Here is a 25,405-nt window from a genome sequence, read left to right as displayed (position 1 = left end):
TTGTCTGATATTCTTTTGAATTTAACAAGATTGGGGTGTTGAGTACTATATGGGTAGAGAACATTGAACAGAACAAGGCTTGATCAATAACTCAATTTGGACAAAAATGCAGATCGAACCAATAGTCCCAAGCTCTTGCAATATAGAGTGCAGAATAAATCGAAAGCTCTCTCTAGTTTTGACATAATAAATATTGATATACAGATCATTTCAAATGCCCAAAAGAGAATTGCTCAAAGTATTTGCTATCATTAAGTTGTCCATATAGATTATAATCACCACATAAATAAGCTACAAATCCATCATGACAGACCAATCAACAAAAGTGCTACCCTGGCATAGTAAGACATTATGAATGCCATTAGAGAGCGTTATAAAATGAGGCCTATTAAGTCATGAGCTACTTCTGCCAGCAGGCTGGTGGAGGGATTCAGATAATAAATACCAAGGCCACATTTTTATTGGGCCTAATAGTTCTTAATTTCTCTCATTTCTCATACGGCCTCCTTGTTAATGCCTTACTCATGGTTTTGAAATGGAAAGGCTTTCTGGGACTGTCCCCCCTGAATAAGGTGTGTTCAGGGCTCACCACAGATTTAATGTGACCACCTTCTGGGACACTTTTGTCCCTCAGGTTGGCGGGGGCCCGTTGACGTAGCTCAGGGCCAGTTGGAAGGTGCGGGCAAGGGAGTTGGAGCGGTGGCACTCTGGGTCCATGAAGAGTGTTGTGGGCCAGACCAGCAGGGCTAGGAACACAGCCAGCAGGATGACCAGGAACACTGGGCTCCTCAGAGTCTTTAGTGCCCCCAGGGGCCACGAGCTGCACTGGGTTTGTCTGTCAGGGCACTCATTTGGCCTAGAGGAGGAGGGAAATGGATAGAAGGAGCATGATAGAATTACAAAGTCTCAGCATCGTTGAAGTCAGGGGTTGTTATTGACCTTGGGGACTGGGAGTGTGTGCTGTTTTTAATGTCTATAAATCACATGGAGGAGTGAGATTTGCTATCATCTTCTAATTGGTATTGAGTGGAATATCAAATGTCACGACGGGTACTTGCAGTGTTGTAGTTATGAAAGTTAAGCCTATTTGAGTGCATCTACGTATAATAAGTAAAAACTATGATAGTACAGTAATATAAGTTGAACCAAAGCATTGAATATTAAAACATATAGGCTACGTTTACACAGGAAGACCAATGCTGATCTTTTGCACAATTATTGGCAAAAGATCTGATTGGTCAAAAGATCAGAATTGGTCTTCCTGTTTAAAGGCAGCCAAAATTTACACGTGAATAACACTTTACTCACAGTTGCTCACTATGGACCACCTCCCATGAGGCATTGCAGTGCAGCTCTTCCTCTGGAGACTGGCAGATAAACAGGGGAATCAACAGAGAGGGACTGTGTGTGTGTGTGTGTGTGTGTGCGCGCACACACACACACACACCCCCCCCCCCCCCCCCCCCGACAGGGGATGCATTAATTTTGGCCTCTGCTCTGTAGGCCTATACAACATTTTACAAGGCAGCTGGCAAAGGTTTTTACTTTTAGTGTGATCTGCATGCATACAACCTGCCATCTTCATAAATAATGTGATACTGTTACCTGTGGGTTTGATTGAAGTCTACAAGTCATCGTATCAGACTGGAGCTGGAGGTCACATGACTGTGAGTTGCAGGCGGCCAAGCACAGCTTCTGGGCGTGTGTCTGAACAGCTATGTCCCCAAGACTGTGGCTTCCCTCAGAGCAACAAGCACACTGACACACAGCAACAGCAGTTTGGGTTACGGCACAGGCTAGACTCATTCTACATGCAGTGTTTCTATGCAACAAAGGCCAATTGTAAATGAAAAGAGACGCCGAGACGTGGTCCAATGAGGTTCCCGTGCACCCCCCCCCCCCTCTCTCTCATGGGACCAAACCACCAGCGCCTCTATCCACTCACTGGGTTCTAACGACCGCTCGTGGCCTATGGTGTGTCTTTATTCGCTCGTCTGCAATTACAACAGACATAAAAAAAAATCCAGTTAACGCTAGAGCGTTCCGCCGTCCCTGTAAAGCTGCCAATTAAGCCACGAGCGCAAAGAAATGACAAGAACCCCTTTGAATTGGAAAAGTTTCCTCTGCAAGGTTTGAGGCTTTGCAGTGAAATCAGGCTTTCCATCAGCACAGCGATTCACTTTCTTATGGACGTGTCCCCCTCTGGCGAACAGAATGCTTTAGTCAGGCTGGGCTTCAGACTGCTTAATTAGAAAGTAAAAAGCACCCTCCACAAAAAAAAAACAGAAGGGAAATGTTCCTGGGCTGTTTCTGTTCTGGTGACACTTAAAACGTGGCCTCTGCTACACCGATATATTTATAAATCTCAATTTTATTGTTTTGTTTACGAGTGAGACGAGGTATAAGATACTCTTTGTAGGCGGTGACACTTCCAAAATAGTGGGCAATGAATTTAAAGCTGCATGCAATGACACAAAACACAAAAGTGTGGATGAGTCTATGGATATTCACTTTGGTCGTGATGCCACTGAAGTCTCCATGCATTTCTGCAAATATTGAAAAGGAAAGTCGATTCCTAGAGCTCGTCACAGTATAATTTGTATTTATTTTTTTATTTAAAAAAAGTGAGCCTTTTCCACAAAGCAGGTCTGCATAGAACCAAACACCTTTGTGTGTATGTCTCACTATACATGCCCCTCTCTGGACCAATGCTAGTAAAGAGGAACATAAGCAGAATGTAATCAGTGTGGAAGGTCAGGAGTCTTGGAGGCTCCAAGGCACATCTTCTCAGCCGTTCCAGAAAGCTACACACACGCACACGTGAAGATTCTCATGTGATGCAGTACGCCGCTCAATGAAGGCTACTGTTGCTAGCAGCTCATTCCTCCAACTTTACTCGTTTGACTGCAGAGGCTATACTTTTTTGGGTGTGGGCAAAGTCAATGTCCTCAAAGGATCAGAGGGTTTCTGTCTAAGTCATTATTTCCACCAATTAACTGAGACGACAATGAATTCTAATTTTGAGGAGATATGGGTCAGAGGGGACACTAGATCAGTCTTAAAAAGGCAGAGGAGTTTTACTGGGTTTAAGGCATACCTTCCCAGTACTGTCGGTCTGGACAGCCTTGGAGTAGGCTCTGTGCTGTTGGACCGAAAGGACCCTAGTGGGGACGGTGTGGCCACGCGTCTGTCCCAGCCAAGCGCTGATGCGAGCAGGGTCAAAGGTCACAGGCTCCGGGGAGGGTCCATCGGGCGTGGAGGTCGTCCAGCGGCCAGAGAGTAGAGGTCTGTCATCTCTGACACTCTGGGTTGTGGGAGGTGAGAACACCTCTGGACCTGCATACTCAAACCTCTCCAGACTCTGGAAACACCAGCCACAAGTGAGGATAGATTGTGTAATTTTACCTGGAATGAACTAACACATTTCATTGAGGTTTCCTGCTTTAATATGCAAAATCCTCAGAGGCTTTGATGTCTTTATATTGCTGGCTTAATCAGATGCTAAAAATCAGTCCTACACTAATGTATCTTCCACTATTAATTCCAATGGGTTTTGGTTTGAGTTCAACAGCAGTGCAACACAATCAGCATTATATTAGTCTCACCAGCAAAACAAAACTTCTCCCTACTGACACCGATGATAATGGAAGTATTGGCTTTAGGGTTAACTAGAAACAGAGCACTAAGATTGCTTTCGCTCTAACACACACATTTTCCACCTCTCGCGCACACACACACACACACACACACACACACTAACTCCTTGTTAATCAAATTGAACAACAACATTGTGCCTCATCATAATTTCAATGGATCATTTGTTTCACCCTGACAGGCGGCTTGCACATACTTCAGTATACACCAAATTCTTTTGCCGGTTGAACATAAGTTTACATTCCTGATAATATTGCAAAAACATGTTGACCTGCCTCTGAGCCTAAGGGAACAGTGGCCAAGCGAAGCGCCAGAATACAGATCAGTAGGAGGAGCTACTCACCATGTCCTCTGCTGCGCTGTTATTTAGATCAGACTGAGAGCCTATGGAGCTGAGGTAACTCCGCCTCTTCACACCATCTCTGGCCAATGGCTTCTCTCGATCTGTTTGAACGACACAAGCACACCTCAAATCTGGTGCCAAGCCTCACCGACGCACATCGGAAACAATGACAGCGTCAATCATTTAAAAATGTTCTAATGGTATCCCAATGTTTGAGGATAGAACATGTGGATTATTCTAGAAGCGTCATTAACTTTTAATCCATTGTAAATTGTTTCATTGCCTACCTGTGTGGGCGCTGAAATATGACAAGTCAGCGTCGTATTGGGAGACGGGGCCCCCGATGTCGACGGAGGGGTCCCACTCCAGCACCATGTGGTCCAGGTTGGGGGGGTTACGCTGGTCTGGGGCGCTGCTCTTCTCAAACACACCATCCTGCTCCAACAGGATCTCAGATGGACAGCCGGAGTCAGAGGCTTGAGTCAGTACCCAGTCATCCTCATACACCTGACATAGGGAGGAGGGAGCAAAGGAGGAGGTATAAGCGGAAGGTAATAACGATAAGGATGCTATAAAACACACTACTGGTAGAGTTGTTCTCGGTGTTTGGCCTGCAACAGCTGATCAGAGCCAAGAGAGAAATTGACATTTCACAACCCAAAAACCACCTCGCTTTTCTTCACTAGCTTCCTGTAAACCATATATGCCTTTCAGAACAGCAGACAGAAGCTTAGAAGAGCAGGGTCTTAGAGTGGCAGGTGCAGTTAAAGATACAGGTTAAGCAGACCATACCAGTCTCATGCTGAGCAGGCGTGTGTGCAGACGGCCCACTCCCTCAAATACTTGGGCACAGTAGAGCAGCAGCTCCTGCAGCCCCGCCTCGATGTCTTGGGCGTCCTCTGGCTCGCTCCTCTGGATTAACGCCTCACCCCGCTCCAGGAGACAGTTCAGACGCCTCGCATTCTCCCCCACTGCCTCCTGGAAGGTCTGAGGTCACACACACACACAAAATCAGAGAGGAGACATTTACCAGGGGAGAGGCCTGGTACTGGCATCTGGTAGTCAGGGACAGTTAATGGGAATTACAGATAAATTACCAGGTAAAGCAGACACAAAATGATGTTAGGCACAAGTGAGGACCGCTGATTACGTGGTCAGATTACTTAGCTGGTCAGTCCTGTCCAGTACAGTCCCAGGCCATGTCCTTTACCTGCAGCTCCCGCATCTTGTCACAGGTGTCCCTTCCAGAGAAGTGTTCCACCTCGGTCAGCCTAAGGTCCATGTCAGCAAGCCACACAGCCATCTCCTCCCTCTGGCCCTCAAACTCCTCCCGCTGGGACACACGGTGCTGGGGGAGGTGCAGGAGAAGACAGGGTAGGAAAGAGAGCATGTGAAGCGGGGGGAGGAATTGGATGTAGCACAAAAAATAAATGTCCCCTATATACACTGCCTTAGACATCTTGTGCCTTCTACCTTGAGTCTGCGGCAGACACTCTCAACGGTTCCGTGTAGGCGGTCCCAGCGCTGACCACAGTCCTTGGCCATGCCCAGCAGGCGTGACCGCATGGCCCCATCAAAGAGCCTGGTCAGGGTCCTGTTCCTAAGGGTCAGACTGTCCAGCTGCACTAACCGAGCCCCAGCCTGGGTCCTCAGGCTCTGGGAGGGGAGGGGAGAGCACAACAACTGGGGGTTTAGATAGAGACTTGTTGTTCTGTCTGTTCTATTATACAGGTGAACAAAACAGTGCCGTAATAACACCACCAACATGGGGCTTTAGACGGCCATTAGACAGCCTGATCTGGTCTCTTTTACCTCAAATTTCTTGAGCTCCTCCTTGGCAGTGACAAAGAGCACATTGGCAGATCTCGGGGAGTCGGCAGACTTCTCAGCCAATTGGAGCCAGTCGCCGAGAGAGGAGCACTCCTTCATGAACTCATGCCATAGCACCCATTTTCTTTCCAGCCTTTGTGAGATAAAAACAAAGGCCAGACTGGTAAACAGAAAAGCACATTGATTAGGGTAGTATGGTTCACTGCTAGGAGAGACTGCAGAATCGCCCCGTTGATCAATATAATCTACTATCCATTAATTAACTGTCCACGTTAATTAGGTCTTAATCCTTCAAGTCAGCAAATACACATGAAAAAACCCCATAGGGGAAGAGAAAACAAATGTGTTGAGTTGAGAAAGGGGACTTTTCTGATACACACTTACTGGACACATCCATCCAGAGACAGGCTTCCATCTTGGATCAAGCAGCTTCCCAGTGGCAGACAGTCTTGGGGCTCCTCACTGATATCTAGAAGAGGAAGGAAATGGGACTCAGAAAGTAGGGGCTCAGTGTGCTCTAGGATCAGGTCCAATCCCAAGGGGCTGTTCACAGACTGGGTAGCGACTCGACGTTCATCCTCCTCCGACATTATGTCACTTCCAATGCTGCAGGGACAATGGTGTCCATGACTACCGGCTGGGAGTTGCACCTCCACAGGCATCTTGGGCTCCACCTGTCACCTGGGCAGCTCCACCTGTTTGGGGTGGGAAAGTGTCGCTGCATTACAACACTCCGAAATGAGGGAACAATCACAACACATATACCCAATGCAATTCATTTGAAAGCATTTTTCACACGAACATGTAACAATGTCTATAGTATGTTATCAGATGGAAACTACATGCTTTCAATGCACTCCGTAAAAAGGTGCGATCTTTGAAGAAACTATAAATCAAGGGTTGGATGTCTTGGAGCATTGTGTTGGGTGAGCACCTGAGTTAACCCATCCGGGTTATTCATAGAAGTAATTACAAACAGAGTTCTGAATGACTGCCCAGGAATTGAGAGAGACAGCGTAGATGGTGCGTAGCTGAATGCCTCTCCCAAAGTGTGGCAACTACCCGAATGGTCAAGAGGTAATTTTCTGGGCCATCTAATCGTTTTGTAGTAGCAATCCCTCTTATGAATTATGACTCAGCAGTCCCACACTTCAGACCATTCTAAAAAAGGGGTTAGGAGCTGAAAACAGAGGAAGTTTTCACATTACAGACTGTTAGATAGGAAATTAAAACAGTAAAGAGTAGTCTTTCAGTCGCGTCGATGTTGACATTAACCATTTCTGCCTGCCTCTAGAAAATCATACAACAAAAGATGAGGGTGTGTAATTAAACCAGTCTGAAACATGCACTTGTCTGGTCAGTGCATAGGAGATGTTGTACCCACCGTGACTATTAAAACCTACCCAGAAACCGTGGATGGATGGCGGCATTCACGCAAAACTGAAAGCGCGAGCCACCGCATTTAACCGTGGAAATGTGACTGGGATTATGGCAGAATACAAACAGTGTAGTTATTCTCTCCGCAAGGCAATCGAACAAGTGAAATGTCAGCAGAAAAGTGGAGTCGCAATTCAATTCAACGTATGTGGCAGGGTTTACAAACAATCACGGACTACAAAAAGAAAACCAGCCACGTCACGGACACCGACGTCTTGCTTACAGAAAAACTAAACACCTTCTTTGCCAGCTTTGAGGAAAATACAGTGCCACCGACGCGGCCCGCTACCAAGGACTCTGGTCTCTCCTCTGTGGCCGACGTGAGTAAGACATTTAAGCGTGTTAAGCCTCACAAGGCTGCCGGCGCAGACCAGCTGGCCGGTGTGCTGACAGACATGCTTCAATATGGCCGCCACTGTTCCCCAACCCAAAAAGGCAAGAGAACTAAAGGACTATCGCCCCGTATCATGCACTTCTGTCATCATGAAGTGCTGAGTCTAGATAAGGATCAGATCACCTCTACCTTACCTGACACCCGAGACCCGCTTCAATTTGCTTACCGCCCCAATAGATCCAGACGATGCAATCGCCATCGCACTGCACAATCCTCTACCCCATCTGGACAAGAGGAATACCTATGTAAGAATGCTGTTCATTGACTATAGCTCAGAATTGAACACCATAGTAACCTCCAAGCTCATCATTAAGCTAGAGGCCCTGGGTCTCAACCCTGCCCTGTGCAATTGGGTCTTGGACTTCCTGACAGGCCGCCCCCAAGTGGTGACTGTAGGAAACACATCCACTTCACTGATCCTTAACACTGGGGCCCCACAAGGGTGCGTGCTCAGCCCGTTCCTGTACTCCCTGTTCACCAATGACAGCGTGGCCATACACGCCTCCAACTTAAACATCAAGTTTGCAGACGACAACAGTTGTAGGCCTGATTACCAACAACGAGAGCCTACAGGGAGGTGGTGAGGGCACTGAGTATAGTGTCTGCAAACCAACCTCTCAATGTCAACAAAACATTGGAGATGATCGTGGACCTCATGAAACAGCAGAGGGAGCACCCACCTATCCACATCGACAGGACAGCAGTGGAGAAGGTGGAGAGTTAAGTTCCTCGGCGTGCATATCCCAGACAAACTGAAATGGTCCACCCACAGACAGTGTGGTGAAGAAGGCGCAACAGAGCCTCTTCAACCTCAGGAGGCTAAAGAAATGTTGCTTGTCACCTAAAACTTTTACGGATGCACAATTGAGAGCATCCTGTCGGGCTGCATCACCGCCTGGTACAGCAACTGCACCGCCCACAACTGCAAGGCTGTCCAGAGGATGGTGCGGTCTACACAACGCATCATGGTGGGCAAACTACCTGCCCTCCAGGACCCCTACAACACCCGATGTCACAGGTAGGCCAAAAAGATCAAAGATAACAACCACCCGAGCCACTGCCTGTTCACCCCGCTATCATCCAGAAGTTGAGGTCAGTACAGGTGCATCAAAGATGGGACCGAGAGCCTGAAAAACAGCTTCTATCTCAAGGCCATCAGACTGTTAAACAGCCACCACTAACCGAGAGGCTGCTGCCAACATACAGACTTGAAATCATTGGCCACTTGAATAAATGGATCACTAGTCATTTTAATTATGTTTACATATCTTGCATTACTCATCTCATATGTATATACACACTGAATTTTAGATAATCTTGCCTATCCTTTACTTAGATGTGTGTGTATTAAGTAGTTGTGTAATTGTTAGATTACATGTTAGATATTGCTGCACTGTCGGAACTAGAAGCACAAGCATTTCACTACACTCGCAATAACATCTGCATGTGACCAATAACATCTGATTAGATTCATGCAGGCCGGTCTGTTTAATCCTGGTTGTAGGCCCGGTCTATTTAATCCTGGTTTTGTCTGTTATCTCTACAGTATAGTATATATAGTTTCTCTTTCCTTCTTTCTCTCGCTTTTATTCAGTGATTGATGGCACATTGGGCAGCAGCCTGTGAGATAACGTTTCAGAGTGGGCACAGGTTTTTGAGGCTGTCAGATCTTTAAATCGTGAATTATAAACAGAAAAGATTGGCAAAAAGACTAACATTTATCTACAGTGCCTTGCGAAAGTATTCGCCCCCCTTGAACTTTGCGACCTTTTGCCACATTTCAGGCTTCAAACAAAGATATAAAACTGTATTTTTTTGTGAATAATCAACAAGTGGGACACAATCATGAAGTGGAACGACATTTATTGGATATTTCAAACGTTTTTAACAAATCAAAAACTGAAAAATTGGGCGTGCAAAATTATTCAGCCCCTTTACTTTCAGTGCAGCAAACTCTCTCCAGAAGTTCAGTGAGGATCTCTGAATGATCCAATGTTGACCTAAATGACTAATGATGATAAATACAATCCACCTGTGTGTAATCAAGTCTCCGTATAAATGCACCTGCACTGTGATAGTCTCAGAGGTCCGTTAAAAGCACAGAGAGCATCATGAAGAACAAGGAACACACCAGGCAGGTCCGAGATACTGTTGTGAAGAAGTTTTAAGCCGGATTCGGATACAAAAAGATTTCCCAAGCTTTAAACATCCCAAGGAGCACTGTGCAAGCGATAATATTGAAATGGAAGGAGTATCAGACCACTGCAAATCTACCAAGACCTGGCCGTCCCTCTAAACTTTCAGCTCATACAAGGAGAAGACTGATCAGAGATGCAGCCAAGAGGCCCATGATCACTCTGAATGAACTGCAGAGATCTACAGCTGAGGTGGGAGACTCTGTCCATAGGACAACAATCAGTCGTATATTGCACAAATCTGGCCTTTATGGAAGAGTGGCAAGAAGAAAGCCATTTCTTAAAGATATCCATAAAAAGTGTTGTTTAAAATTTGCCACAAGCCACCTGGGAGACACACCAAACATGTGGAAGAAGGTGCTCTGGTCAGATGAAACCAAAATTGAACTTTTTGGCAACAATGCAAAACGTTATGTTTGGCGTAAAAGCAACACAGCTCATCACCCTGAACACACCATCCCCACTGTCAAACATGGTGGTGGCAGCATCTTGGTTTGGGCCTGCTTTTCTTCAGCAGGGACAGGGAAGATGATGGGAAGATGGATGGAGCCAAATACAGGACCATTCTGGAAGAAAACCTGATGGAGTCTGCAAAAGACCTGAGACTGGGACGGAGATTTCTCTTCCAACAAGACAATGATCCAAAACATAAAGCAAAATATACAATGGAATGGTTCAAAAATAAACATATACAGGTGTTAGAATGGCCAAGTCAAAGTCCAGACCTGAATCCAATCGAGAATCTGTGGAAAGAACTGAAAACTGCTGTTCACAAATGCTCTCCATCCAACCTCACTGAGCTCGAGCTGTTTTGCAAGGAGGAATGGGAAAAAATGTCAGTCTCTCGATGTGCAAAACTGATAGAGACATACCCCAAGCGACTTACAGCTGTAATCGCAGCAAAAGGTGGCGCTACAAACTAACTTAAGGGGGCTGAATAATTTTGCACGCCCAATTTTTCAGTTTTTGATTTGTTAAAAAAGTTTGAAATATCCAATAAATGTCGTTCCACTTCATGATTGTGTCCCACTTGTTGATTCTTCACAAAAAAATACAGTTTTATATCTTTATGTTTGAAGCCTGAAATGTGGCAAAAGGTCGAAAAGTTCAAGGGGGCCGAATACTTTCGCAAGGCACTGTAAATACCATTTAGAGCAGTGATATTCAAAGTTGGGGTTGTGACCCCTAGTAGTATCACGGGGGAACTTCAGTGGCGTTACCAAAAACAAAACCTTTCGAGTACAGATCATTGTATGGGACAACAAAATGTTTTTGAGAAAGATAATTGTATTTATTGGTTTCTTTCATTTTGATGTAATGAATTGATGGTTATTTGTTGATGTAAAAATGTAAATTTGTCATTCAATTTTGGGTGGGGTCGCAAATAATTATTGGGAGAAAAATATGGGCTCCCTGCGAGAAAAAAAAAACATTTGAATACCACAGATTTAAAAATGTATTTTTTGCATTCATTAGCTACGGAGGATACTTTTTGATGCAGTCTTCTCATTGTCGTTCATGACTAATTTCCATGTTGCCATGCTTCAGGGCGGAAGGCATGTTGCCATGTGAAAGGAATGACAGCTCCTTCCAGGGGAAGTAGAACAGTGTGGAGGATGTTTCCAACACACATCACTGGCAATCTGCAATCCCACTTGTGAGAGTCCATCGACCCAACTGTCTAAACTTAGTATTCCTTTCAGATCCTCTTGAGGAACAGTCAGGATTGCAGAAGTTCTTTAGTCAGTGCAGAGAACTTCTTACGTGGTTCTCAGTTTGTTCATTTGTGTGGCACAAAGACGTGAGCAACTCTCCATTTGAGCCAACCTCTCAGACAGTGACATGCCCACAACTAATGACTAAACTGAAGTCCATAGGTCACAGAGCCTGCCAGGAAAAACGTTATGTAGGGCAGATGTGAGACCAGGCTGTCGGTGGAGTCTGAACTACTATCATGTGCGATACAGTTATGGACAACATCAATAAAAATGGAAGGGGATGATTATATGACCCAAAAGTAAATATTGCTTATCTTACGGTGACATGAAACAGGGAACACAAGGTTCACATGGTTACCACTGCGTTATGCCAACCCAATCTGCTTACATTACTAGTGTTGTCAATCAAAATGTCCCGTAAACAACTTGATTGAGATGCCCTGGAGACTTAACACTTCACAACAAATTACCACAGGACTGTTCTTTTCCATGGCAGCCATTTTTTGTATGCAGTTAAATAGAAATCCAGATTGTGGAAGTAGCCTGTAGGCTCTTTAAGAATTCCCTCAGCCTTGGAGGCCGATAAACCACTTCTTCACACTTGTGTCCGGAAGAGTTAAGTGGGCACCACTGTTTCCCTGGTATAAAAAAAAGCCAAATAGATTTCCCCCGGTCCTTTACCTGATGAATACGCCATGGAATATACGCTTTGGCAAGTCAACGGCCCTCTCCGGACTAATGTCACACTTGATAATCCGGCACAGGAGACTGCTGCCGCACCGACCGGCCTGAGGTTGACCTCTGCCCTTAGACTAATCATCCAGAGTGAGACTGGGAATAACACTACCAATCAGACAGATTTCTCAATGGTCATCTTCTCTTCATATTCAGATAGAAGAGAACGCAGGGCTCTCAAAATGGCTGCCAGCCATTGGTTAAATATGAACACCATGAAAAATCCTTTCTTTTTTACTCGAGAGAGCAACATCAGTCAGTCGCATCTGAACATTCATACGCGTGTGTGGCTGACTGCTCCATTGAAAGAGGGCAAGGAGTCACTGGATTGGGCCTCGAGGCGATGGGAGTTGAAAGCAGTTTTATTACTTTCGTACCTGTTAGAGGAGCTCAGTCCATTCTGGAGTATAATGGAACACGCAGATGTCACAGCTTCTGAAGGGCACTCGTAATTTCTGCAGGCTGGGAGGGAGAGGGGGCTGGGCGGCAACGAGGCTCCAGATCTATGGTGAGACGTTAATCAATTCTCCAGTGTTGAGTAGTGTGTTTGTGTGTGTGAGGGGGTTAGGGTTGCAGTATATGATGGAAGCTGACAGCCAGTAGTTGAGTAACATGTAATTCCATGGGGACTCGGGCCAGAAGCTCAGGTTTCTACACATACATGCCTGTATCATATACACCCTCCATACATTTTTTTTTTTTTTTTTTTAAAGTGTAATGTTAGGTTTCAGTCCCCATCTAGACAGCACAAAGGGCAGGGGGCTTCTCTGTCTGCAGGTGATGATACAGTCTCAATAGGCTACTTCTCAATGACATTACATTTACTCTGTTAAAACCTTCCTCTTTACAGTATGGCAAAGGCCATCCGTGTATATAGTACAGTCCCAAGACACTGGATGTTAAGTCACCATTTCTGCACAGATCAGAGTAACTACCTGCCCATGAATAAATTAATAGGGATATGACAAGTAAACTAATGTCAGCTTACGCCCACAATGTGCATGAGTCATATTACTGTCGGGGTAGGGGTGGAGGGGGGCAAAGCAGGTGCATATTGGTAGTTTTCCATAACAATACCCGCATTTGAATAAGTGAGAGCTGAATGAACCCAAACAGTGAAACTGCTGTCTGCTATGGAAGAAAAAAAAACTATACCTCTCCGGCTCAAACAAAAGGTGAGCTGCTGACATCATCAGCCAACGATTGCCCAGATGAGCCCTGCTGCGCGAGAGACACATGAAAAATAATGACAGCGTCAACACAGCCATTAAAGCATGATTGGCCGCTGACATTTCCTTGATGGATGCCTCATCAGCTGACACCAGTAGCATCCTGGACCACCTGACGGACAGGCTGGGAGCGAGAAGCAGGAACATTACCAGGGAAAAGAGGTTAATCCGCGGAGTCAGTCTGCTATTCAGTCTTTGACAGAAAGTATCAACTGTCATTTGCCTAAACATTGACTCAACCTTCAGGTCACGTACTGCTGGCTACATGTTCTTATTGGGACAGTGTTCGGGGACAATCATTAAATGGCAATTGCATCCCTTTAGCAGTCTGACTTGTGGTGGACACAAAGTTTATAAGCAGCTGGGACAGGTCGTTCTTTGTCCGGGTGTGTAAAGGCAGCTCCTCTCCTCTTCTGATGGTGAAAAAAACCCACAAAAAAAAAAAACAGCTATTGGTATGCAGGTCCTATACCCGGAGGAGAGGCTCAGGGCTGAACAGACCGAGGCACCACACCGCTGCATGAATCACATTTATCTGCCTGGATACTATTAGATGGGCTCTACAGCACCACCAGTGACCACGTAGTTAGTCTTGCTCAACAAAACTTAACTTTGACTTCAGCACTTTTTAGTCCATGCCAACTAGTTCAGTACTTCAACAACACTCGGAGGGCGAATGCAGTTCAGTCGAAAGGACTAGGCACAGCAGGCAAAATTAAACAAATAACAAGTACAGAGCCATTGGAAACATTACATACTATTTGTGAAAAGTGACAACTGTGCACGTCACCATAGCTGAAATAATGACATCTTAACAAAACACCTTGATCTGTTCTCATCCCAACAGTTAGCATGCCTATCGACACGTTTACAGTGCCCGTCTCTTTTGCAGCATGTCCGACCACTCCCTTCTGTGCCATACCACGGGCAGAGTGAGGAAAAGCAGCCGTGGGGGACATCCGGTGGGACAGCCAGTGAGTAGCAGAGAAAATGGAGCGCAGCGTCACATCTTCAACTGCTCCCAACCCATCCCCCTCAAACTCACTCCCCTCACCCCAATGGCCCAGAGACTGCGGCCATTGTCTCGGTAGCACAAAAGACTCAAAGTGAACAAATGCGCCTTTCTGCTGTCCGGATGGAGTGCGGAAGACAGGCCTGCGGAAGACAGGCCTGGGACACCTGATCTATCCCTCCATCTGCACAGAGAAAGAGGCAGCCAGGGAGAGAAACTCACCGTTAGTCATCCCTGAAACTGATCCAAGATCAGAACACAGTCAGTTGCGGGAGAGGAAAGGAGCAGGTCCAGAGGAGAGATCTGGTGACCCTCAATGGAAACTTTTTCACCCTCCAACTAAGTCTCTGCATTAATTGAGTGAGAACGAGAAAGAAAATGGCAGAGACAAAATGGAGGGCGAAGCAGAATGAGAAAGGAGAGAAACAGCGATTGAAAGACAGTGGGACAGATAGGAGAAAGGATGATAGGAGAAAGGATGATAGAGTGAGTGAGTTGTGTACTGTAGTACCGAGACTGTAGAATTCAGCCCTCAGTGACTGAAAGACAAATATTAGTTTGTAACTACTGCACTCTATTCAGCCCTCAGTGACTGAAAGACAAATATTAGTTTGTAACTACTGCACTCTAATAAAAAAGTGGTTAAACATCAAATAGACTACAAAAGCTCTCATATTTCATAGGCTGCTAGAATTACTGAGCCTTCCCTACTAATATTTACTAAAAAGGTGCGTTTGGAAGCAATGCTACGTTGGTTAAACCCGACCCCATGTTTCCAACAGCAATACCTCAGTCTTTAGATTTCAAGTCTCTGTATAAAAATGCCTAAAGTATGTGATGAGTACAAAACAACAAAGACCCAAAACAGAGAAATTACGTGAACACAATGGAACAAGAAGCCTGGCTGTGAACAGGAAGAGATTGTGTGGTCAAGTACACTTTAGGTTACACAGATTATGTTTGGTGTCAGATAAAATCTCTTTTAATGAGGGCTGTATCTAATGTTGTGCTTGATCAGGCATGGGAAACTGGTGCTCTGGATATCATAGCTATACTATCGCTAAGAGGAGAGAGGGAATAACCCAAGTCACACAAGAGCCCAGGACTGAAGAGTACAATATTATTATTATTTATTTATTTATTTTTGAATTTTTTGGGGGGGGGTCATCTTTCTCCAAATGCAGAGCACATTCCTCCATCATTGACCGCACCTCTCGTTAGGGTGACCATCATGCAGCCACACACAATGCCGTATAGGATAAGGGAATGTAACAATTCTTAGGGCTAGAGCACTCAATTAGACTCAGTGGTTCGCAATGTTCCTTGTGTCCTACAATTAATTTATTAGACATCAGGGGAAATTAACAGAATGAAATGTGTTTTGCTAAATAACTAAAAGAGCAAGCTAATGAATGCAACGGAAATTGACTGGAATGAAAGCCAAAAAAAAAAAAAACCTTTCTGGAAACAATTTAGAGGCCTGCGATGGACGTCTGCAAGACGGACAGATAGAGACTTAATCAAAATGGATGTCTGGACGGAAACCAAAATAAATCACAACACTTTAGAGTCCCTGTTAAACAATACAGTTTTGGTTATAGGAGAGCAGCAGGTAAATGAAACCGACCCTGAATCCAGTTCAGAAATCTTTTATCTGTTTATTTACCCTCTCAGCTCCACGTAGGGAGCTTGGAGAGACACTCTACTGCCAGATGCTATTCTTGAGGAGCTGAGCCCCTGAAGAGGGGACATTTTGTGACCACGATTAAGAGATCTGTAACCTTCAATGATGAGAGGGTATCATATCAATACCGAAATGAGAAAGGCCTGCAATTCTCCTTCTGATTAATGTCCTTACACCCTTTATCTCTAGGTCAGGGATAGTAAATTAAATAGCTATCTAAGATATCCTGATAGACATCTGCTCACAAAATCACGAGTTGGGTTTCACCGTTTCACAGACAGCACCGTTGTCAGCTTTCTGGTCCAGGGCCTGGCACTTGTCTGAGGGACGTTGCTGACTGATTCAGTAGTTAATTAGCCGACACCAATTTCTTCAGGTCAAGCACTGCTCAAAGGAGCAGAATCATTTTTATTTAATTGCTGGTCACTAATGAAAAAAGGACTGTCAAAGGGCTGTGAAGATACACGGTCATTCCCATTAGGCCTATACAAACTTGCTTTATTTCACTGGCATTACAAGGTTTAGACATCGGCCCGCAAGCGACGTGCAATTTGTTGTGTAAAAGTACTCTACCTTTTTTTCTTTCACCAGGTAGGCCAGTTAAGAACAAGTTCTCATTTTTCAACTGCGACCTGGCCAAGATAAAGCAAAGCAGTGCGACACAAACAGAGGTACACATGGGATAAACAAACGTAGTCAATAACACAATAGAAAAAACCTACATACAGTGTGAGGAAATGAGGTAAGATTAGGGAGGTAAGGCAATAACTAGACTATAGTGGCAAAATAATTACAATTTAGCAACTAAACACTGGAGTGATAGACCTTGTGAAAAAGAGCACAATTTTCAGTGAAAATTAGACGGCTGAGGAGTATTTGGTTCCACTAAGAGTTGTAGGTCCAGCAGTAAGGCTATTGATGCCACATCCTCAAAAAGTAATAACCTCAAGGCATGACAGGGAATTCACTTGTAAAAATGAGTCATGCATACTGTAGTTTCATAGTACAGCAGCCAGACATTAACCGGTTCCTTGTGAAAACAATTTAAGTGGAAATGACACTTTAGGCCTACATGTTAGTACTACCTGAGATAAACACCATTCCTGCCTGCTCTTGGAATTTGTAATAACATTGACGAAACTCGAATGTTGTTAATGACCCACTTTGTCTCTCGCCAAACAAAAAGTTAATGAAATAACGTTATAATTGTACATTTTAATAGACCTACCCGAACGTTTAAACTATGCTGACGTCAACAACAAAAAAAATCACCAATAGCATTGAGACAGTGAAACAAACGGGCAACTTACGATTCTATTTCGTCTGGATTCACAGGTAGAATTCATACAGCTGGGAGGTCTTGACACTTGGAAGCCCCATTTCGCTTAACGCCTAAATATGACAAACACCTATTCGAAAATGCGGCGGGACGTTTGTGCACACTTAAAGAAACAACCATAGGATGACATTTGTGAAGTTGATCTGCTTTCTCTTGTAGATGTAACCACTATCGAATGAGCACGCCGGTGTTATGAATGTAGCAGGTAACTTGACCTGTCACAGGTAGTTTGAAACCACACCCCTCGCGTTCTACTCACCTGCATTTAACTTCCGCCTACCTGCATGTGTCCCAAACAAAAATAGGATCTATCAAAAAATGTTGCCTTATCCATTCTTTCATAACTGAAAAATACAGTGGACAATTCAATTGAAGTTTCTCTTACAGATTTTTTTTTTTTTAACTCAAAAGGTTATTTCCAGACTGTGATACAAAAAATATATAATTCAAAGACAGATGTCTGGATCATTTTAAATAAATGCAAACGTTTACATGTATTATACAGGCCATGTGCACAGCTCTTCTAGCCCTTATATGTAATTATTCAAATGAAGGCATACTGTAGGCCAGTTACATAAGGATGGTATAAAAAGAGGTTGAAGTGTCTTGTATAAGATTTTAATTCTAAATTGCAGACATTTTATACTCATATGAGTATAACTTAACTGACTTGCCTAGTTAAATAAAGGTTCAATACAAAAATGAGTATATTATAATTTTCACCCCAGTTGTCTTGAACACAGAGAATATCTTGGTAAATCTATTTGGCTCAGGCCTCCAGAAATAGTGGAGTGACTAGTATAAAGATGTGACTCATAACCCCCATGATTTACAGTAGATCCTGTGGTTTTAGGGGACAGTGAAATAAGATAGAATTTATACAGATTCAGGGTGCATTGTAATTGTATTTGTGTCATTAGAGAAGGCACAGCTGATTAACTCACACTGTACTAATAGGTAGCCAACCCCCCCCCCCCCCCCCCCCCCCCAAGGAGTCCCTTTGTTGTTGATTACAGTGAAACAAAGGAGGGGCATCAGAAAGGCAAACATTCCCCTCACTGTAGTCACATATACAGGCTACAGAGCCTCAGTGTGGGGCATGAACACAGCATGCCAGAGAGAGAGCGATTGTAATGTCTTTATTATTTTGAAACTTCTGCGAGTGTAATGTTTACTGTTAATTGTCATTGTTTATTTCACTTTTGTATATTATCTACCTCACTTGCTTTGGCAATGTTAACATGTTTCCCATGCCAATAAAGCCCCTTGAATTGAATTGAGAGAGAGACAGACAGATTCAGGCTTTTACATTGATTGCTTCACTCTCTCAGCTCATGTCTTAGAGGAGGGCTCAGTCAGACGGTTTTCGTTGGTGCTTCAGTAGAAACAGGGGGAGTGAGTGAGAGAGATAGAGATTATATGCTTACCGCGTTCCCACTCTCCAACCGAATCTAACGCCAAATCTCTTTTTAACAAGGGGAGAGGGGAGATGGGGGAGGGGCAAGGCATGCGAGATAACTCACTGAGCACGACTGAATGGATTACCCAATCGGCTAATTATGACAAAAAACACTGTAAATATACATCAGAGTGGTTTTACTCTCCATGCTCTCTCTCTCTCTGTTTTAATTATGCTATGGAGTGGGAAGGGGGCTTACCAATTGGCCTTTCCGGAGAAACAAAAGAGAAGAGCCACTGGTGAGGAGGCCACACACTTCCTTTAGACAGAGTGCAGGGAGGAAGTTCATCATCAGAGCTCCACAGAGAGAATGAGATGGCATCTCAGTAGTCAATACAGAAGACGATGACAGCCCTCACTGGACGGTGTGCGTTAACTCGTTTTTTTCTACCTGATTTGAGACACAAGGAAGGAACCTAGTTTGAATGGTCTTCTGTGGCCAACTTAATTCATTCCATTGAGATATGTAATATACAGTTAGTACTATAAAGTGGACACGGTTGTGAGCAAGGTAGGCAGTCAATGGCAGAGTAGGTGGGATAGTCGTTTAGCGAAGCATGCCGAGTGCAGAGGTCTGACAGGGTTCACAGCAGCATCAGCAGGAAGGCGACTCAAACAGCGGATCCCTTCCATTTATGGAGAGCCCTTCCAGGAGACACAGCCTTAAATAAAAGCCACATCTAATGGACAAAATGTCCGTCCCTGGTCTGGCCTATTAACCTAGAATGAAATGGTGCCCCTATTCTGTTGATGTTTATGCTGATTGGTCCCTCCAATGTAATTCACAGCCTTCTTTTTTGTGACTGACTTGTCTACTGCCTTTGTTAGACTTAGCACATCTATAGGAGTACTCTAAAGCATGGAATGTTATGTAATGGCTGTGGATGGTATTATAATTTTGGGGCATGTGTATTGCCTACTACTGCCCATAGCCTGAACTACACTAGACAGACAGTAGGTAGGCACATTGAATCTTTGATCAGCAGAATCATTATGTAAGTGGGCTGGCAAATTGAGCTACTTTTCCATGCATACTTGATGCGATACTCACATAATATTCACATTCCCTGTATGGTGACGAATTGAAGATAAATTATGATTAAGTCATTGGCATTGATTTGTAGAGCTAAAACATGAGAAGAATACTATCATTTCGAGCCATTACCTATCTATTACTGGTGTGAGACACAATTTACAGTATGTAAGCGATTCTTCAGGCATTAAGATTGTTTTTAAGATGTCAGTTTAACAAGTCACATCATCTCGATAACCCCAAGAGGATATCATTTCCACAAATTAAACCTAGTAATAAACACTGAGAAAAAAAAACATCTCTTTAACATGAACCCTCCCTCCCTATTTTAGAGTTTCTTACTCCCATTGGAAAAAGCTGCAGTTGTCAGCTCAGGTCTTCATCTCAACCAAGAGTAAATATTTTAGCGTTACACTTAGCGGGAGCAAGGCAAGTAGAAGCCTTGGTTAGCATCCTAGCTGATTGAATCTTAGAGGAGTCAATGATTAAAAAAAAACATTCCAATGCTGTGCTTTGTCAGGGAGGAATGCTTACGCTGACCAAAGATGTCTCTTAATTTGCCACGCAAACAGACATTATGTATGACTGAATGATTGGTGCAGAGGACATAATATCTCATCGGGAAAGAAGACTCCCTGTATTTTGATTATTCAGTTTAACGAGATTGGCCCTGATGGTAACATATTGTACAATATGCACATTTTATTTCTGTATTTCACGTAGGTTCACTTTATGAGAATTAGGTCATTTCTGGGTTAAAGCCCAAAACTCTAGAATAGTCAACTCTCAGTGTGTGCAGACAGGGAAGCTGAGTGATGACGTGAGTCTTGTTAAGTGAATGCTTGTCCAAATCATTCACAGCAGGCAGAGGAAGTCAGGTGAAGTAAATTGACATTGAAGGGTAATATTTTGTCAGAGGTTGTACCTTCAAACTAGGGTACTCGGTAGTAATAATGAATCCTTGTAACAAAGGCCCGGTATGCTTTCTCCTGTCTGATTGTGTTTGTGCAATGATGTCTGGTTTCACATGCAAGGATGTCATATGCTTTTCTTTGGCAGCATGTGCAATGTTACATACTGCAATTGTCAAGACAATGTAACCACATAAATTACTACGTTAACCATAGAATCCCATTCATTAAACATTCAACTGCCACTGGGAGACAGATCACTCCATTCAAAATGTCGTTTTTTATACATACGCTCCCATTTTGAGTTCATTGTTACATATAGTTTAACATCAAAGAGCCAGCTATGGTCTGGTTTCTTATCTCCTTCATTGATGACCATATGAGTTTCTTTACATTGACGATCAGTACTGTCAACATTTGCAAGTCTAACATGCCTGAGATGACAACTCTTTTATCTAAAACATGGATTTACATATAACCTACATAAATCATATGCCATCTAAATATCATATGGACACTTGTGTCATAACTGAGTTCAAGAGGGCCACCATTGTTCCTGTTCCCAAGAAAGCTAAGGTAACTGAGCTAAACGACTACCGCCCCCGTAGCACTCACATCCGTCATCATGAAGTGCTTTGAGAGACTAGTCAAGGACCATATCACCTCCACCCTACCTGACACCCTAGACCCACTCCAATTTGCTTACCGCCCAAATAGGTCCACAGACGATGCAATCTCAACCACACGGCACACTGCCCTAACCCATCTGGACAAGAGGAATACCTATGTGAGAATGCTGTTCATCGACTACAGCTCGGCATTCAACACCATAGTACCCTCCAAGCTCGTCATCAAGCTCGAGACCCTGGGTCTCGACCCCGCCCTGTGCAACTGGGTACTGGACTTCCTGACGGGCCGCCCCCAGGTGGTGAGGGTAGGCAACAACATCTCCTCCCCGCTGATCCTCAACACTGGGGCCCCACAAGGGTGCGTTCTGAGCCCTCTCCTGTACTCCCTGTTCACCCACGACTGCGTGGCCACGCACGCCTCCAACTCAATCATCAAGTTTGCGGACGACACAACAGTGGTAGGCTTGATTACCAACAACGACGAGACGGCCTACAGGGAGGAGGTGAGGGCCCTCGGAGTGTGGTGTCAGGAAAATAACCTCACACTCAACGTCAACAAAACTAAGGAGATGATTGTGGACTTCAGGAAACAGCAGAGGGAACACCCCCCTATCCACATCGATGGAACAGTAGTGGAGAGGGTAGCAAGTTTTAAGTTCCTCGGCATACACATCACAGACAAACTGAATTGGTCCACTCACACAGACAGAATTGTGAAGAAGGCGCAGCAGCGCCTCTTCAACCTCAGGAGGCTGAAGAAATTCGGCTTGTCACCAAAAGCACTCACAAACTTCTACAGATGCACAATCGAGAGCATCCTGGCGGGCTGTATCACCGCCTGGTATGGCAACTGCACTGCCCTCAACCGTAAGGCTCTCCAGAGGGTAGTGAGGTCTGCACAACGCATCACCGGGGGCAAACTACCTGCCCTCCAGGACACCTACACCACCCGATGTCACAGGAAGGCCATAAAGATCATCAAGGACATCAACCACCCGAGCCACTGCCTGTTCACCCCGCTATCATCCAGAAGGCGAGGTCAGTACAGGTGCATCAAAGCTGGGACCGAGAGACTGAAAAACAGCTTCTATCTCAAGGCCATCAGACTGTTAAACAGCCACCACTAACACTGAGTGGCTGCTGCCAACACACTGACACTGACTCAACTCCAGCCACTTTAATAATGGGAATTGATGGGAAATGATGTAAATATATCACTAGCCACTTTAAACAACGCTACCTTATATAATGTTACTTACCCTACATTATTCATCTCATATGCATACGTATATACTGTACTCTATATCATCGACTGTATCCTTATGTAATACATGTATCACTAGCCACTTTAAACTATGCCACTTTGTTTACATACTCATCTCATTTGTACATACTGTACTCGATACCATCTACTGTATCTTGCCTATGCTGCTCTGTACCATCACTCATTCATATATCCTTATGTACATATTCTTTATCCCCTTACACTGTGTACAAGACAGTAGTTTTGGAATTGTTAGTTAGATTACTTGTTATTACTGCATTGTCGGAACTAGAAGCACAAGCATTTCGCTACACTCGCATTAACATCTGCTAACCATGTGTATGTGACAAATACAATTTGATTTGATTTGATTTGTTTTGAGTTCTAACAGACACATCTTTCTTTGAACATAAACAACCCTTTGGTCAAAGGTCTGAATGGTCATACATAATGTATTCCTAACGATACAGTATGATTTTAAAACAAATTTCCCAAACATTATTGATATTCCTATATAGTATCCCCTCATGATTGAGGATGCCCTGCCTCCTATGTACAAAAAAACGGATCGTATGTTAGTCTATTGGACAGATATGAATAGCGTACATAAAAAACTAATAGAAATGTTAACCTATACTCGGTTATTTACGTAGGGATTTTACAAAGCATCTCTGATTGGCTCCAGTAATTGACTGGAATGGAGTAGGCTAGGCGCATTACTCTTGATCCGTTCAGTGCATAAACAGTGACATGTGCCGTCTCAAACCACCGATCAAAAGAAGGTTTCAAACACGACAATTTGGGGATTAAATATTTCACAAACGTTGTTCGTGGATAGGATTCGGGTGCTAGTATCGGGTAGTTGATTATTTCCTTGTCTCATGAAGTGTTTTCGCTTTGCTCAATTGATTGTGCTCGTGCCCTACTTACGCTTCTAATCAACAAAGTAAACAAACACATTTTTAGTCTTTAGGAAAGGGCACCACCAGCTGGTTACAAAGATAATTGCAGCATATTTCAGACAAAGGACACACATAACTGGGTTATGAATAACTATGCCAACAAAAGGCTACTGTGAATGCTCACAAAATAATTGTGACGTTGAAAATGGAAGTCTGGGTAGCCCACATATACGAAAGATCATAAGACTCACTCATGCGACTGTCTTTTCTAGGCTACAGGTGTAGGATCTTAATTTGAGCCAGTTTGCTACCGCAGGAAAATAATAACGGTACTACAGGAACTTTGAATTATTATGTGCACTATAATTAGACATTTTTGTAGGGGTTGATGCAATTTTAGTAAGGGAAAATCAAATAGAACATTTCAAAGTGTAAATGAGAAACTCTAGAAGCCTTTGAAACCTCAAATACACTACAATTTATCCAGCAAAAGGGTGATCAAATTAAGATCCTACACCTGTATTTATATTCCAGAGCGTGTAAAACCTGTCTATGCTTAAAACAAACAGTAGGCCTTTCTTTCCTTGAAGTCTCTGTAGTATGCAGTGACACCTAAATGCACTGTACATAACTGTACATAACCTAGCCTATTATTTAATTTGATAGCACATCTGGCATTATAGTTTGACACCATTTTAACATAAATGATTGACATGTTAATCCACTTTTTTAAAAAAACTTTAAAAAAAACGTATAAACCAAGAAGCACCATAAGGCACCATAAAGTTAGTATCATCCGTTTCGACCGTACTATCTAATCAGTCAATAGACAAATTCCAAGCAATCACGTGTATGACTTTGATTCAAGGACATCAAAGACATTATCCTTTGAACCAAAGATGTATTTGGTATTTTATGATGAACCAGGACAGTTTGAGATGGACATATTCAAGAAAGGTGAATCCATGATGCGCCATTAGGCATTTCATTTGACAGCTACTCTTTTTTTGAAGTGTCAACGGAGGAGTATATAATCTGGGGTTCATCATAAGAGTGTACATTTGAAGGACAGTTACCTTGGTTGGAGAGGTGAGACAAAAAGTAGCCCTGAGCACCAACCTAACTATTTTTAGGGACTTTTAACTCTGAGCATGGATGCGAAAAAAATCTCAAACTTAAGTATCGATCACATTTTAGGCACTGGATAATGACCTTCTTTTCCAACTTGGACCGAATCTTTACAACATTTTGGATGTTTGTCTGGCATCTTTCTGCACGGACACTCAAAAGGACATAATGGAAACTGGAAATATGGTATGCCGAGGGATCTGACAACCGCCCACATGCTGCAGGTTTCGACCATATCACACACGTTTGATTATAGTAGCAGTTACCTTAGCTATGGGTCATTTAATTGTCATCATGCAGATATAAAGCTGTATTCTAGAGCAACTCAAAACAGAGTTTTCAACGATGGAAGAGGTGAGATCGTGTTACATTTGATTATTTCACAACATCGACTGTCGAGGCCACAAAGTATTGAACTGTAGAGCTACATTGTTACAAAGTATTAGGCCTATTTTTCAGACCTACCGTTTTTTCTCTCTCTCTCTGCTTGCTTTCGACTACTTAATCAT

At 43.7% G+C, this 25,405-nt stretch overlaps 1 protein-coding gene across 1 annotated transcript; it reads right to left on the bottom strand.

Annotated features, from left to right (window-relative positions):
* Position 1: 1 nt before the first annotated feature.
* Positions 2–12,747, bottom strand: LOC139386257 (nesprin-1-like). Its single transcript, XM_071131750.1, has 12 exons — positions 12,684–12,747; positions 6,212–6,522; positions 5,810–5,960; positions 5,471–5,653; positions 5,208–5,345; positions 4,790–4,984; positions 4,285–4,504; positions 3,998–4,098; positions 3,098–3,361; positions 1,606–1,758; positions 1,309–1,367; positions 2–856 (listed from the first exon to the last, which is right to left on the bottom strand). The coding sequence occupies exons 2-12, from the start codon at positions 6,487–6,489 to the stop codon at positions 631–633; spliced, it is 1,968 nt and encodes a 655-aa protein (XP_070987851.1). The 5' UTR covers positions 6,490–6,522; positions 12,684–12,747; the 3' UTR covers positions 2–630.
* Between the last annotated feature and the right edge of the window lie 12,658 nt (positions 12,748–25,405).

Source organism: Oncorhynchus clarkii, chromosome 27, assembly GCF_045791955.1.
Source record: "Oncorhynchus clarkii lewisi isolate Uvic-CL-2024 chromosome 27, UVic_Ocla_1.0, whole genome shotgun sequence".
NCBI classification, from domain to species: Eukaryota; Metazoa; Chordata; class Actinopteri; order Salmoniformes; family Salmonidae; genus Oncorhynchus; species Oncorhynchus clarkii.
This window is presented reverse-complemented; position numbering and strand designations above follow the sequence as displayed.